Genomic DNA, 17,200 nt, shown 5'->3' with positions numbered 1-17,200 from the left:
AGGGTAGGGTCAAATGAATATCCAACTGTCACATGCAGAGCATACATATGTGCAGTGCGGGCGCAGATACCTTTTGACCGTTTTTTTGTCACGGAAGTAGAGCATACTTAGCCTTCTTCACCCCGTCAACAAACAAAACACTACTCATTGTGCGGCCAAGGTGTCAGTTTTCTCAAAAATATATAAATTAAATTAAAATATATTCTATGAAGTTTTATTATTTTCAAAACATATAACCTCCTGTCTTTGCATCAATTGAGTACGACACTCTATATATATTTCTTTTGATTTATAAAAAATATCGTTCATTTTGTATTAATATAAGTTAGTATAAATTTTCGTGTTAAATGGAGGACATTTTTATGAATGGGACGGACAGAGTACTAAGCAGCGACTAATTGTATGCTTTGTGCACTAGCCTTTATGAGGTTAATAACGTCTGGCTTACATCCCGCCGCGTGTCGTCTCATCGCAGCGGCAGGTTATGCCAGCAGCTAGTTATGACTTTGACTGGACTCGATCGTCAACCCAAAGCGTACGAGTGCACGTTAGCCGCCAGGTCTAGCCTTTGGATACTGAAGCATCGGGATTCGTGCAAGCAAATTACTTGAATTAATTATTAGTTCTGTGTCACATCAGGAGAGTGAGATAAACCATGTAGTAGTACTTTAATACTCCTTAATCAGGACTATATGGGCTAATGAAACAAATAGTGTAGTCTTTTGGACGTACTGTTAAAAAAATGTACCACCCGCCCGCATCCAAAGCATGCAAGTTCGTTGGGCGTGTTCCCTTTAAAGTGAGACAGTTTGGTGCTGTGATGATGAGGAAATTAAAGCGCCAAGCCAAGTTGCATCGATTTACAAGAAGTGCCATTACATAAAGGGTTTTGGTTACTGGCCAGTCATTTAATTTGGTTATTGCCCGATAACTACTTATAGTGGTAACACTTTCGGTACACGATTAGCTAAATTGCGAGATCCGGCTGCCGCAACTAAATTTGTTTTGTGTCTACAAAGAATTAAAAAAATAAGACGCAATAACGCAGCGGTTACAAAAACTTGGCACGCACGTGCAATTTAGTGCACGTACAAAAACTTTGTTACACAATTAACTTGCAAAAGCATTCAATTTACTGTAGTATCTAAACTCGGTATGCGGGTGCAATTTAGTGCAAAAACGCCTTCGACTGGTGAATCGAGCCGACATGTGGTGCAAAGTATAAGTTTGAATTTAATTTTTTTTTAAATTTTGTTGGGAGAGTAACCGAGTGACCGATATTTTTAGTAATTACCGTAACCATAAATATCGGTATCCTCTCTGATTTTGAAAATTGTAACCAGAACCGACACAGTTTGCACGCTTTTGGAAAAGAGCAAACATGTACAAAAGGCTAGAGAAAGAGAGGAGAATAAGGAGAAAAAGATGTAAACATGTCAATGCATGCAATGCTAAAAGTTGTGAGGATCGATGTCATGCATGTATGCTCAGTGGAGGAGAGATCCTCCAAGATTCAGCTGGAGCCTCCGCCTTTGGGAGCGGTATTATTCCAATTCAGCTGAGTCGTAAGAATCTTTCTCCATGCTGTTATCGCTGTGATATCAGATGCATACTACTTGATACAAATTGCATGCACGCTATTGTACTCCGTGAACTTCACTATGTAACGTCCTTAATTTTATTCGTTTTGTTTTTCCCACTTGGACCAAAACTGATTAATATAGTACTTCATCTGATCCATGACAAGTGTCGCTGGTCGATTTTATGGCTCAGAGAGAGTAGTATGTATTAGGTTTATCTATTTTAGCTCAGGCATCAACATATAGAATTACCTAATAAATTAAGATCGCCCAGACAAATGAAGCCTAGCTATAGTGAAATTCTGTTCGGTCAAACTTTTGGACCGCCACATGACTGTTGCGACTGGCCTTTTCAATACTTGATATGTTATTTTATCTAGCTAGCTACAAGTTGCGGACGATCAATATCTTTTGAAACAATTAATGCTATATATGCATTACCACACTGTGATAGTATTGGCTCGATTTAGCGTGAGGCTTGCTTCTTCCGTGAAACGCTAAAGTAACTCTAGAAAGGGTACTCCTAGCTACTTGACAACAGAACAAAAAAGCGAAGAACAAAAAAGAAATGCGGTCTGTCAAATGACCCGCGAACCCTTCACGTGGTTATATAAGGACACCGCCTTCTCATCAATCTCCCATCATCATATCAAACATCTCTCTGTCTTTCAGGTAGTGTTCTCTAGCTCTACCCTACTCTGGATCTAGCTCCAATTTAAAGGGGATATTGCATATATCCATGCCGCAGTCCTCCGCAGCTGGTAATCATTCGGAGAGCCTCGGCAACGGCGGGGGCGGCGGCGGCTTCTCGTGGACGTCTGCTGTGTCCTTGTTCTTGTTCCTGACCTTCAACTCGGCCATGGCGGTCTACCACTCCAAGGGCGACGAGGCCATCGTGGCCTTCGTGGCCACCTCCTACCTGGACCTCCTGCTGCTCTTCTGCTGCCTCTGGTTCTACAACAGGGCGGCGCCGGGGTCTCCACGGAGGAACCGGCTCAAGGCCTCCGTCTGGACTCTCACCACGCTACTCACCTTCTCCTACGCCTACATAGTCATGGGCACGGCTGGCCTCACGCTCCCTGTGGCGCTGCTGGTCTGGGTCATCGCCGCCGCCACCGGGATTGGGGCATCCTCTGCCTTCTTCGAGCAAGCAGCCAGGTACTAGTTGCTGGTATTTGCTCTTACCTGCTACTCCCTCTGTACCATATTAAGCGACTCAAATTTGCTCAAATATGGATGTATCTATGCTTAAAAAACGTCAGATACATGTAATAAAAAGTCACTTAATTAATATGGGACGGAGGGAGTAGATAACAACAATGTATATACCATCATATATATCCCCACTTCTTAAGTCTATATCTTTCTTAAGTCTAGTATATATTGTCGTATCAGTATGTATGTTAATAAAGGGCAATCTTGTTTTCCCATGTTTTCTCTGTTGTCTGTGCAGTGTCAACCAACCGGCGGATGAAACTCTGCTGCTGCCACCGGTGTAATCTCGTTCTGGATCACGGTTAACCGAGGACTATGTTATGACGATGCATGCATATCATATGCTAGCTGGCTCTCTGTGCAATTACTGTGCTTAGAATATTTTGTTCTGTGTTCATGTAAAAAGACGGAAACCACTCTCGGTGAGACAGTGGAGTTGTAACTTGTACGATTTTAGATCGACTTCGCTCTCTGCTGTATAGTTAGGTTCACTTTAAATCATGGTGTAAATAAATTACCTTGAAGCACTTATTTGATATTATGCTCGTGCGAGTAACCGAAAAAAAAAATTATGTGTGCATGAAAGACCTGTCTTAAAGAGATCGAGTTTGATGTCTCTGCAAGTTTGCATCCTCTTTCCTCTGTGCATATAGGTCCTGTGTTTTCACTGCTTTAATAAACTCCAGATTTGCGGTTTTGGTTACTGGACGATAATTTTAGTTATGGCCCGGTAACCTACCCCTGCATTCGGTAACCTTTTGATAAATTGTGGTTACCGTGGTGAAAAAGGAAGCTCGATGGACAAAACATAGGACTAACGATGAAGAACAAAATGCAAGTATAGTATTCCCTCCGTCCCATATTAAGTCACTTTCTTTTACATGTATCTAGACGCATTTTAGTACATACATACATCCATATTTAGACAAATTTGAGTCACTTAATATGGGACGGAGGGAGTAGCACATTTATCAGAATCATCGTCCGAAGGTCAATAAGACGCACATACGACGTTGGGCTTAATTTGGGATTCGGATCAGTGAGTGGTGGATCTAGTTAGGGTTTCACTGTGAGAAACGCTACAAACTGTCATCACAAATTCAATCCATATATAAGTTCGAAACTTGTGAAAATTACAAAATAAAAAAATTAATATGGTCTCAATGGCATGTTCCATGTACTAATTCCAATTAAATAGATTAAGAAATGAAATACTAATAAGTCTTGCATTGTTTGCAGATAGAAAAGTTCGAAACTTGTTAAAATTACAACATAAAAAATTAATATGGCAGGAAATTTGTGAAAATTGTAACATAAAAAGCATTACGTTTCTAGCACTAATTGTACGTACAGTGCTAAATTAATGATGAGTCCCGGGAAGAATCTTTCCGCGCGCGAAGGACATTAAGGTTTTGCATAAGCCACATACAGTTAGTACTGGGCTAGGAGTATGTAATTTGTACCTTTGGTTAAGCCTAAGCGGCCACCCCAACCTTTCACGAAGGGTCATCTCATCCAATTTTTTTATTTGGCTCATATGGCGTCGACTCCTCCGTACTTGGTACTTGGTAGCACTGGGTTAACTAATCGAGGAAGTGCATGCAACCTAGACTGGCTCGCAGTATAGAATGAGGATAAAGCAGCCCTTTAAGCCAAAGCTTAAAAGGGCTTTCTCCTTTCCTTTGTATTAGGAGTTATATGTAGTACGGAGTATGGCAAACGGTTGCATGCATGCTGCTGATTTTTCCTTGTTGGTTGTATCAGATCAGAGAACCTAATGATTCCCTTCGCATGAAAAAAAGAGAACCTAATGATTCCAGTAGACGAATCTCTATCTGAACAATGAATCATCCGCCTTTTTGCTACTCAGATGTACGTGTACGACGCCCTAGAGATAACTACTGTCACTCAATATGTAAGAGAAAAACATTAGATGGGGTAATTTGTGTCACAAGTTTGCTTAAATATATGGGATAAATTTGTGGAAATTCCCCTAAATGGGGTAGATTGTGTCACAAAACTGAAACTGGGAGGTAAAAGATGGAATTCACTCCTGTTTTTAGGATTGACCGAACGACCACTTAGGGCAGAAGAATCATCAGCTAGAGCTAGCCCGATGCTAATATAATCGAGAGGAAAGATTGTGATTACCGAGAGAATATCGAGAGCGTAGCTAGCTGTACCTGATGCTAATATAATCAAGAGGAAAGCGCGTCGTACGTGGTAGCCAGCAGGCCTTCCTGAAACTGTAAAAATTAAGTGTATAGTACTCCAATATCTCTCTGCAGTGTGTGACATGCATGGAAAGCGGCAGGTTCCATTCGTACGTACGTAGACGCGCATCTCAACCGATCGACCAATATAAAACGGCAGGTTCTCCTGAGACGTGTTTTCCTGTGTGCTTGCATTTTGTTCTGCTATAGCTCATCGTCAGTCTCTTAATTGGTCTGATTGATCAGCTTTCAAATGATCACAAAACCTTGGTTATTAATTAGTGACAGATATAACATGCAAGCACACAGTACTGGTAGCCGGCCATAACAAAATCTGGAAACCGAAGAAGTGGCCCTTATGATTCACGAGGAGTTTAATTTATTTAAGAGGGCCACTATGCAAAGGTCGCATGTGGTAATTTTTGATAGCGAGTAGTTGCTATTTCTTTGTATGGGGTTTTCTTACTGACCTTGACTCTAATAACCAATGTTAGCTGTACTTTTCTCGTCCTTTAATGAACGGCAAAGCTCTTGCCTTTTTCCTTAAAAAAAACTTCGAGGATGAAGAGAGACATCAAACTTTTTAAATAGTGTTTTTCTATGAACTTCATAATATCTCTTATTTTACCCACATGCAAGTTAATTGAGAGAGGTAGAGACGTAAGACCACTGCCATGATCACGTGAGGACAATGCCATGGATATGGAGTGTGCCTAGCACGACCACAGAGTTGGTTTTGGTTTGCTGTCCTCTAAGATTCCCTCCTTTCATGCAAGGCTGAAGCCTGAAGGCAAAGCATGAAAGCATAGTTAATTAGCTATCAGCCATATGACCACTAGCTTTTCCCACCCCTCCCGGGTAGAATAATTAAGAATGGATAATTAAGGATTTAAGGATGGTCCAGGACAGACCCCTGGAAGAATCTGCTTCGTCAACTTTATAAGCTGATCATGGTGTTTTTGTCCCTATGCACCAGCCCTTTCCCCCTTCTTGATACCAAAATAAAATTAAGGAGAAAATGTTACACCTCTTTGAACCAAAACAAAATGTGAAAAGACGGGCGGGGAACTGTGAGATCGTATCGACATGATTTCCCTTTGGCACGCCATTCAAGTTTTTCTTTTTGACGGGACTTACACCATTCAAGTTTTGGTCTAGGGTATTTTTTTAGTACTTTTGGCTTCTTTCTCTCAACTTCTCGACTGTATGGTGATTGGGCTTTTTTTTCCTCCTACGGACTTGGTCGTCGAATCCTGGGTTGGCGCTAACTGATCGATATTTACGATTTCATGGGATGGTTTTTAATATACTGTATATATACGGAGTATGTAGCTGACTGAAATTAATTTTTTGTAGGATATATGGATTTATAGTAAACTAAATATAATAGACTAATATACCCTCCGTCCCATATTCTCCGTCTCATATTAAGTATCGAAATATTACATGTATCTAGATGTTTTGTAAGCATAGATATATTCATACTTGAACAAATTTGAAACACTTAATATGAAATGGAGCGAGTATTTGACAGTAATAGACTAATACTCTTTCAAATGGACTACGACAGGCAAAAACGCTCGTCGCTTATCATGTTACGAGAAAAGCCGGCCCTCATGCAACTCAACGGCGTCTATCCCACCGCCCCCGAGAGCACATCCCATAAAAAAATTGCAGGCCCGCTACTGACTTGTTATTTCTCACTTAATTAAGCCGGCTCACATGGAGGAAATGCTGTGACGGTGAACATGGGTCTATGCGCTTCTCCGACATGATGCTTACTCTTAAAATACTGACCTGTCATGTGGGTGGACCTCACTACTTTTATCTCCTAGCTAATGGTTCAAATTTGACAAGCGTTGAATATTTAGTTTATTCGACTAATCTTTTTCTACAAATTAACAGATCCCATTTTCAATATATTTTTTATTTCTCCAACTATTTTTATTATTTTTAAGATTACAAGGACAACATGCCACAAATTAACAGACCCCATTTTTAATGTATTTTGATTTCTCCTACTATTTTTCTTAATTTTAATCACAAATAGAATATTATTCAGGATATTTTCCTTACGGTTTTGCTATTGAGGAGTTGACTGATTCTTAGTTAGATATCAGTTGACGTGCTCGACTATCAGATCTTAATCCAACGATATCATATGGGGGAGGAGAGAACGGAATGACCCACGTATCTTAATTTAACGGATTTGATTCTTCAACTTAGATTTAAGAACTTTTGCTATCAGCCAAACTAAAAAAATAGTCACACGCTTTTTCCAATGTATTTTGTATGCATCATCTACGTGTCGTGCGCTCATGAAGCAGTGGCGGAGCTGCTGTATACTCAATGGATCCCCAAGCATTCATTAATTAGATTAGTATTTACCATTGCTTATTAGTATCTACCCTCTCTGTCTCATATTAAGTGCCGAAATGTTACATGCATGTATGCAGACGTATTAATTAGATTAGTATATATTTACCTTTTAGTATATAAATACATTCATATGTAGACAAATTTGAGTTACTTAATTAATATGATTAGTTTAAAAAAAATCATTTTATATGAGACGGAGTAAGTATAATTAAGGTTACATTGAATCCAATGGAGTTGATCGAACTCAATGGCATTCTGCTCTAGGTTTGCTACTGTGACGTGAAGCAGCCGAGGAAGATAAATATTTTCGACGTGTGAGAGCTAGCTATAGCCAAACCTAGGTGAGAGAGCTTTTCATAACAATTTTTCCAACTTTACAAGGACGGACACGAACCTTCGCGCGGCGTTCCTTTATAGTATCTATTACTATTTATTAAATTGGAGTTGGTGGTGATGGTACGGTCGTCGTCACCGTAGATTAATTTCGTTAAAATGTGCCAACCTCAACAACGCCATGAGTTGACTACACAAAAAATAAAAATAAATAGTTTGTGATTTTGTTGACCCGTAGTAACGCGCGGACACACCTGCTAATGTATCTAACGTTTCGTACGACCAACTACTGACGACGAGATTGATACATGCATGCACCCGAGCTCGAGCAGCTAAAAAATTAAAAAGGGCGAGTCGGGCATGCACATGCAGAGATCGAAGTGCTACAGTACTATATTCAGCTGTTGCGCGAAGCACGTACGTAAGCTAGCCAGGAGCCAAAGGAATTAGTTAAAGCCACCGTCCGTGCTTAATTAATTAGGTTCCGACCCCCTCCAATTAATGGATCATGCATGCATGCATCTCATATTAATTTGACTGTACCGGCTATTAATTTTTTAGACATACATATATTCATATTTGAGCAAATTTGAGTCACTTAATATAATTTAATATAGACGGGAGCACCGTGTATGTATAATTCTGGCTGGCAAAGAGAGGCAGCCCATGTTTCAGTATGATGGATGCTTTGCTTCATATCCTAATTAAGTTTGTAGGCTGAATTAATCACACATGAATACAGTGCATGCTGGCGAGGCCGACTCCAAATCGGACTTCCGGTTGCCCACCGGACGGACTCCGAACCGGACTTCCGCACAATACAGGAGCAGGATATGCACGCCGACTCTGGGTTTTACGATTCCGCGTTTTGGACTGCGCTATCGATCGGGAGGACCACAGTTGGGCCTAGGTCGTACGAGTAGGCCTTACCACTGGCCCCTCTCTCATTTGAAGTTTCAAAGCGCGGATGGATCCGTGGATCTGGATGTGACGACAGATTTTCCGTTTATCTGTAACTATATAAAAAATATGAACCGTTTTCTTCATCGTCGTCCGTCAAACTTTCCATAAAATTTATGGATCCCTACGATTGCACCGAATTTATCTATATCTATATATACCAATGTAAAAAATACGGATCGTTCCACCTTATTTCTCCCTTTTTTTTGTCAAGCTCCCGAGACCCACCTCGTCCGCCCACACGCAAACCACTCATTGGTTCGCTCCAGACGCCCAGCATGGGAACATGTTCGTTCTTTCAGCCCTCATCCCCGGCGTGTTGATCTGGGCCAACGGAAGCCGCTACGACAACACGCGGTAAAGCATCAGCCGTGATTGTGGGGGATGATTGAGGGGAAAAGAAAGGAAAGGAAAAGGTCATGGGATACGGTTCAGAACACCTGGACGGGTTGCGGGTCGAGGAGACGTCGTCGAGGGCGGAGAGTGCGGCGGCCGCCGCACATGTGTGCTGCTTTTGGCGCTAGGATGAAGACGGGCACGAGCGCTCGTGCAGGCATGGGCTGGGCATTTTCAGGGAAGCTGGCCCAAGAGAAAAATAAAAAGAGAAAAAAGAAAAGGTGGCTTCCTACCGTGGCAGCGCACGGCAATTCTGCTAGTCGGAAGAAAAGTTTAAACTTTGGAGCACTTGAACGCGTATAGTACTGACGAGTGATTACCTTGTCTCCATTAATTGTTGGTCGGATCAGAGAGAAGATTCCAATGTCGAAAGTTCGCCTTGTCCGACCAAAGCCGCAAATTAAAGCAGCGACATGGACAAATCCATAACGGCGCGCCGGCCGGGCTCATGCATGTGAAATATACCTTTGAGTATGTATTTATAGCTAGGGATTCAGTTACCTTTTCGAAATGATTCGGCCCTGAATACATACATATACTATATAGTATGTACACAAAGAAGATACTCAGATGCACAGAAACTTTTTGGAACGTATAGATCAGGGCGTTGGGGTGCACGTGCAAGCTGGATTACTGGCCGGAGGTGAATCTGAAGAATAATAATACTGTCGTACGTACACTCCGGCCCATTAGATATATGTGCAGATCGCTTTGTGATAATAGAGTGATCACTTAGGGCGTAAGTACCATCCAAACCTGATGCTAAACTAAGAGCGCATATATATATATATATATATATATATATATATATATATATATATATATATATATATATATATATATATATATATATATATATATATATATATATATATATATATATCTCACAGCGCCGCTGATGCATGCATGACGTTTCATTACATCAGCTAGCTAGGAGTAAGTCCTAAGAGAGGTAAAATCAGAAGAAAATAATACTTACTCCGACACATATTGTCGAAATATTATATGTATCTAGACATTTTTTAAACACAAACACATCCATATTTAGGCAAATTTGAGACAAGTAATATGGATCGGAGGGAGTAATAATAATTAAGAATTATTATGTTAAAAATTAATCATAATTATGTCGTGGTAAATATTGACACCCCTCTAAATTTCAGGCCAATGTAGCCTGATAAAATCAAATTTCCATGGTGTGGAAAAGAAAATTACTCAAGGTTGGAGTAAAAAAATTTATTACAGAATAACCTTTTTTTTCCCGCGAGAAAGGACCTAGAAATTAATGTCTTGATTTCTCCAATTATTTTTCTTATTTGTAATCACAAATACTCCAAATTTGAACTAAAACCACAACAAAAATTATGTAACGCAGGGAGTAGAACATTGTTACGCGTTAGGCAATTGCAACATCGATAAAAAAAATTAAATTTGCGAGAACTCACTGGGAATGTGGAAGATAAAGATGCATTTTCGTCGATCCCACTTAGAGCTAACGAACTCCAGTTAAAGTTAAGATTATTAGCTGAGATCTTAATTACCGTAACTCCTGACCCAAGTAAAGGAAGGACGAGGCGTCGCGCGGCGTTCCTAGCTCGCAGTTCGTACTAATCCGATCAACTGAAGCTTGATACATGCATCCACGTGGAAATTATTTTTGGGTATGGGTTTTGATGTGGGCATCAAATGAGGTTGAACCAGTTTTTTTTTTTTTTGAGAACAAAGAAAAAGAACGAGTTAGTATGGATTCGTATAAGCACAAATGAGGTTTTGGCCCGCCACGATTGAATTGGGCTCGGCCCATGGTTCACCGCGTGGAAGACATCCCTGACCCCAAGTATATGGGCCGGGGGGTCGATCCGCCCATGGCGACGAGTCCTGGTTCAGATGTATGGGCCGGGCGATCCGTCGCTTGCACTGTCCTGGGCCAGTTTCGAGGCCGAGCTGTATAACCGTAAAATCGACACGGTGCGGCCCAGCAGATAAATGAGTCGTGGGCTTTTCTGCTCGCGGGGCACAGTACAGTTTCGCCCGGCCCATATATTTCTGTGCAAGCAAAGCATATCCACCAGGTTCCCCTCAAAAAAAAAAAAAAAAAAACTCCTATGCAGGCAAGTAGGTAGGTGACCAAACACCGTACGTGCTCATATATGAATCACCGACGCAATCTCACGTAACAGCCGGAATGATATGATGTTATAGGCAATGGAACACGTACGTTTCTATATTCCTCTCAAAAAAAAAAAAAACGTACGTTCTATGTATGGCTACATGAAACTTGTCAAACTTTTCATCTTGATGGACATAAACGAGTATCTTGAAGTTCCATTTCTTTCGATTGATATTGTGTATGTGAACCATTGGGACTTTGGGTAATCCATCCAGCCCTGGATGGAAACTAAGGTCGACCTTCCTTTCGAAAGTTGGCCGGCGCACTGCATGCGGCAGCAACATTTGGGATTGCTTGCGTTCTGATTGCAACATACTCCGTTCCCAAATATAAAATGCAAAAGTTGATCAGAGTTTATTTCTTTTACTTGCAATAAAACTTGGTTGTACTGGAGATCTATACAGCACAAAAAACCCTCAAAAAAAATTCTATACAGCACAAAAGAAGTGTGAAATTTTTCCAAACTCAACTACATCAATATACGTGTACGTGTTGGCCTGTTACATCGTTTTCTTCCAGAACACGGTAGTGCGTCCGGCCACTTGGCCCGACCGCAACGCTTGGAACATTCCACTCTTCCATTCCCATGCATCCTTTTCCGAGCTATCAAATCAGTTTATGATTAGCAAAGTTAATTCAACCATGCACTGGCTTTTTCCGCGCCGTACTAAGATTACACATACGATTAGTAGATTGATTTGGCTTTATATGCAGGTCGTGGGTTTGAGCTAGCTAGTACAACAGGAGACCATGGGTTCACTTTACCCAATAAGCTAGGCCAAGTGTTGCTAAGAATATATAGAAGCGTACTAGCTCGCTTGCCTAGGGAAGAAATTAACCTTTTTACCAACATATGAACATGTGGAGTAATTAATCAACCTATAATCCATCGACGGAATTCCATATATACTGTCTAGAATTTGCTTCTAAAGTTCGACGGTCAACAAAATTATATACATCATAGCTAGAATGGGTGGAATACTTCCTCATTTAAATCCGGTATATAGAGCCCACATGTATCCTTAGATTGCTAATTTGATCAAAATAATGTAAGTTTTTTTAATCCGCAAACAAGTTTTATGTTGCAAAAACTGTACCATTGAAAAATAGAACATCTAAAGATTCTAAGGATATAAAACTCATGTTACGCATCAGTTAAGACATCGACATAAAAATACGCGTAGGCCTTGAACCGAAAAAGAGCTACTGCCAGTACTTCGCAGCGGCATATGCATGGCCGGCCGGCGCCCTCGACCGCGCACGGAACTAAGCTATACTTGCTCGACTTGGAATTACTAATGAATCAGCTAGCTAATTAGCAACGTGCTGCTGATCGATGATACAGTACTACCAATTGTTTTATTAGCACGTTTTTGTTGCGGAAAACCTCCAGCTCGTGCTTCCTGTCTTCACCCAAGAATTAATAACTTGCTCCGATGACCCCCACCCCCCCCCCACCCCCACGCGCTCTGCGACAATTAACTCGACAATTAATTACCAACACGTACACCCAAGAAACCTTTTAGTTTCTTGCAAAACAATCTAGTACAAAAGGTGGTGGGGTTCCATGAGCGCCGCATATCCGACCTCGATCGCTTGGAACATTCTACTCCTTTCCGAGCTAAAGTCAATCTATCATTAGCAAAATTTGATCCCTCAACTACTCTTTTCCACGCTGTACGAATTAGAAGATCTCTCAACTACTCTGTCCGGCCAGAATTATTTGTCGAAATATTACATGTCTTTACTACATAGATGCATCCGTATTTGTGCAAATTTGAGACAAGTAATAACTGGTTGCTAATTCGGTTCCAGCGGTGGTGGAAGAAGCTGTCTCTTGGTGTTCGATCGCCGGAGCACAAAATTGCGGTGACTCTAGGAGCCTATGTGGTGTGGAATTTGTGGAAAGAACGAAATCGGTGAGTTTTTCAGGGGAAAGAGGCAAACACACGATGCTAAAAGAGATCATCGAAGGGGAGTTGGAGAATTTTCGTTTCGCGAGGGGTTTGTGATTTTGTTCCTGTATATCCGGGCTGCTCTTTTGATAGCACCGGAGTTTTCTGTCTTCTTCTTTTGCCTCGTGATTTAGCACCGTTTCTTGCTTTCTTTTGTAAAGGACTGGCTTTTTCATCTTCTTTAATGAATCGGAAGAGCACCTGCCTTAACCCGTAAAAAAAAAGACAAGTCAGTACTACAAAACACAACATAAGTGACGAGTCATCAGTGACGGGCCTTTCCTGCCCGCCTTTCCTGTCCGTCACTGATGACCCCGGGCGCACAAAACCCGTCACTGATGACCTCTCATCAGTGGCAGGGGCGGTACGCCCGTCACTGATGAGGGGTCTCATCAGTGACGGACCGGAAAGCCCGCCACTAATGGCCAAATATTAAAAATTGCAAAATCATAAAAATACATATCAGTGGCGGGCTTTGCATCTAGGCCCGTCACTGATGACACCTGGAGTCCTTTGTGCTTTGGAGATTGAAAAAATCATAACTAATTCGTAAAAAAAATCAGAAAAATATGATTCTTTTTGCTGAAGTCTTATTTTTTCTTGCTTAACGTGGAATAATAATATCATATGGTAACATTTGAAAAATGACATATGTAGTGCAATTTTTTTATATTCCATGGTTGAGCTTGATGTTTTAGGCCAAATGGCCAAAGTTTTGTCCATTTCTATGCCACATTTCATGATAATGTATCTATTTTTTGAACAAAGGTGCATCTTTTGATGAAAAACAATATTACCAAAGAGGTTTACAAATGTTTGGTTATGCATGTCAATGATGTCCCATTTTCGAAATGCAAAAGGTGAGATATTTTGTGTGAAACAACTATAATTAATACGGTTTAAAATGAAACCTACCAAATCTTCAAAGAATGTAGACCATATTCATAATTTATTGACCAACTTAGTTATGGAAAATAATTTGTATTATACGGAATATAAAAAAACAAAAAAAAAACATGTTTGGCCTCATGAGTGACGGTTTTAAAAGTTAAGCCCGCCACTGATGCGTTTTCTAGGCCCGACCAACCCGATTGAGGCCCAACCCAGTCTTTGGCCTATAAAAACTTCCCCTAACCCTAATCCCAGCACACCTCCTCTCTCTCTACCCAGTCGCCGCCTCCTCCTCCTTATCTCTTCTATTTCTCTTTCTCTCCCACGAGCTCTTCTCTCTGCCTCCCTCCCTCCTGACCTCCTCCATCTCCCTCTCTCCATCCAGCCGGCCACGACTCCTACGTCCCTCCCCAGCTTCCTCCCCGAACCTAAGGTGGCGGATCCGGTCTCCCATGACCGCGCCCCGTCGGGCCGCCGCCGCCGGATCCATCTCTGCCTCTCCTTCTCCCTCCTCCCTCTCTTCTCTCTTCTGTGCATGCCTCCATCCCGAGGGATAGGGCGCCGCCTCGGGTCCTGCCGCCGCCGCCGCGGAGAGGGCGCGGCCGCAGCCTCCCGTCCGCTCGTCGCCGGATCTGGCGACCAAATCGCTGCTGCACACCGCAGGTACGTTCTCCCCACTCTCTGCTCTCCCTTGCCCCTCTGTTCTCTCCCTCACTCTCTCTCTCTCTCTCTCTCAGATGGTGGCCACCAACCGCCGGTGGAGAGGAGGAGCTCGTCGTCAGTAAACTCGCGGGTTAAGGTATATCTCTCTCCCTCGCTCCCTTCTCTCGATCTCTCCCTCTCACTCTCTCCCCTCCTACTGCAGTCGCCGAGGGCGCCGCCGCTGAGGAGACGAAGCCCGCCGGTTCCCGCAGCCGCTGTGGAGATGAGCTGCCAAAGCCACGGGTTCCAGTGATTTGCTGATTTAGATTGTATTGTGATTTGTTGTTTTAGATTGTATTGTGATTGTACGCAGACGGATTTGTTGTTTTATTAGATTAATTTGTTTGATTAGTGATTATTGAATAGAAGATGCGGGCTTGTGACCTGCTTTTTTTTCATTTTGACAAAACTCATATCAGTGTCGGTTGCTCACCTGCTGCCCGCCACTGATGTGTTTAACATCAGTAACGGGTGGGATGCCCGCCACTGATGTGGTACACATCAGTCACAGGTCGTAGTGACGGGCAGACGGCCCGTTACTAATATATATATTCCGTTCGGATAAATCACAGGCCGGGTTCAACAAGCAACTAGTGGGCCCGCCGTCTTTTTCTTCTTCCTAGGAGTAGACAGCAGACACACGTACAGACAAGACTAAAATAGCGCTGGATGACTGGAGGCATGCAGTTCTTTGCTGTTCAGGAGTTCTTCTTGTCGTACGTCTTGTCTGATATTCTTCCCTCAGCCACAGCTGGATGACCGGAGGCAGCGTCAATGGCAGGCGATGGCATCGCTGCAGAGAGTCATATGGGAAATTTGACCGATATTTCCATTCCTCCCAACATACTTATTTGGCCCGGCCGCAAATATGTGCATGACCCAAAGATCCGGCCGCTAAATATGACGGCTTACATGCCTATGATTGATTAATCAAAGGTGGAAAAAATAAGAAAAAACGGTACAGCGAACCAGTCGCACATTTCAGGACATGGCTCGATCTTGAACTGCCACTTGTTGTGTGTGTGTGTGTGTGTGTGTGTCGTAGGAAAACAACAGTTAAGGAACCTCCTTTTGAAAAGAAGAAACGAACGTGACATGATCTAGGTTGGGAATCAAAAGCTTACTTTGTCACGACGTGCAACCCAAGAAGCTGAAATCATCCAACATTCAACTTTGTCGTCTATTTACATGTCTGAAAGGCAAAAGTGCCCAGACGCATAAAGAAGTGCCTCTAAAAGTCTTGGAGTTGGAAAAACATATTCTGACACAGATAATGCATGGATCACTAGTACGTAATGTTTCCTTTTGAAACTTGGCTGGTCGTATCTCAAGTTATGAACCGCGCGTACGTGTGGATTCGTGGGCAAGCAAGGGAAGTATCAATAGTGTTCTAACCAGAAGAAGCAACAGGGGCGTTTAACTTTAGTTCATTAATAAAACGGCGCCTGATGTAGGAACGATTGACGAGAGGATATTTTGGACCATTATCTTTTCTTTTAAATTAAAGGAGGGCATTTACCCGGCCGCTGCATTAAATAGTATCATTGAAGTCGCAAATAACGAACATATCTCAATTGTTACAACTCAAAATTACAACAAGTTAGGAAAAAACAAATTCCTGCTAGTATATTGCCCTCGTATCATCTCAGAACTCGTCGAAGAGACACCGAGTAGCAATTTTGATAGCTCAGTTTTCCAAAGTCGAAAAAGTCGAAAGGAAACGAACCCCGAGAAAGACCCTAACAAGGTCCCGTACTAGGATCATCAACATTCCTCGGTCGCTTGCCCGACCCATTTTCATCGTCATGCTTCACGCCAGCACCATTGGTAGTAGCAACGCCACCACACTCGCCGCCGCCGCATTGCGAGAAGCATCCCAATAGTGGTTCTGCCTGCATGATTAAGGACCTCCATATGGCCTTCAACTTTATGTTGGACCGTGATAAAAGCAGGAGCACAAGTTTTGATGAAATGAGATTGACTGGGGGGACAAAAACTTCTTCCAAATTAAAGAATTAAAGTTGATCGCCAAATGGCGAACCCTGACCGGCCGGAACTTGCAGCTCAGAGCGTGAGTTATTTCGTTCTATATCGAGAGTGAAGACCACACTTATGCTCCACCCAAATCCTGGGAGGGAGATTGGGGATTTGGAGCCTCTGTCTTCGATCTTGTTGGCTCCCAACGAAGGTGGAAGGTCGCCTTACCATGAGTCCATGACCCACAAGGGATTTCATGTAAAGATATCCTCATATCTTCCTTTAATGTAGCGTTCTCTTTGCTTGGTATCACTAGTCTGATCAAGTTTGACTGTGTACGGTTATGTTTGCATGTTGAGATCGCAAAGAACTGGTCTTTGGAATGTAGATGCTGATGTTGTGGCTAATCGCCAAAAAAGTAATGATGTT

The 17,200-nt window shown here is 42.2% G+C and overlaps 1 protein-coding gene across 1 annotated transcript; it reads left to right on the top strand.

The window, feature by feature from the left end:
- The first annotated feature begins 2,236 nt into the window (after positions 1–2,236).
- On the top strand, positions 2,237–3,292 carry LOC112271908. Its single transcript, XM_024462152.1, has 2 exons — positions 2,237–2,738; positions 3,034–3,292. The coding sequence occupies exons 1-2, from the start codon at positions 2,320–2,322 to the stop codon at positions 3,077–3,079; spliced, it is 465 nt and encodes a 154-aa protein (XP_024317920.1). The 5' UTR covers positions 2,237–2,319; the 3' UTR covers positions 3,080–3,292.
- The last annotated feature ends 13,908 nt before the right edge of the window (positions 3,293–17,200 follow it).

This window comes from Brachypodium distachyon, chromosome 3 (genome assembly GCF_000005505.3).
Source record: "Brachypodium distachyon strain Bd21 chromosome 3, Brachypodium_distachyon_v3.0, whole genome shotgun sequence".
Lineage (NCBI taxonomy): Eukaryota > Viridiplantae > Streptophyta > Magnoliopsida > Poales > Poaceae > Brachypodium > Brachypodium distachyon.
This window is presented reverse-complemented; position numbering and strand designations above follow the sequence as displayed.

Excerpts from the sequence above, each read along its gene's own strand:
- LOC112271908 (XM_024462152.1), top strand. The coding sequence starts at position 2,320 with ATGCCGCAGTCCTCCGCAGCTGGTAATCATTCGGAGAGCCTCGGCAAC. Across the intron at positions 2,739-3,033 it reads TTCTTCGAGCAAGCAGCCAG|TGTCAACCAACCGGCGGATG; the intron begins GTACTAGTTGCT and ends TTGTCTGTGCAG.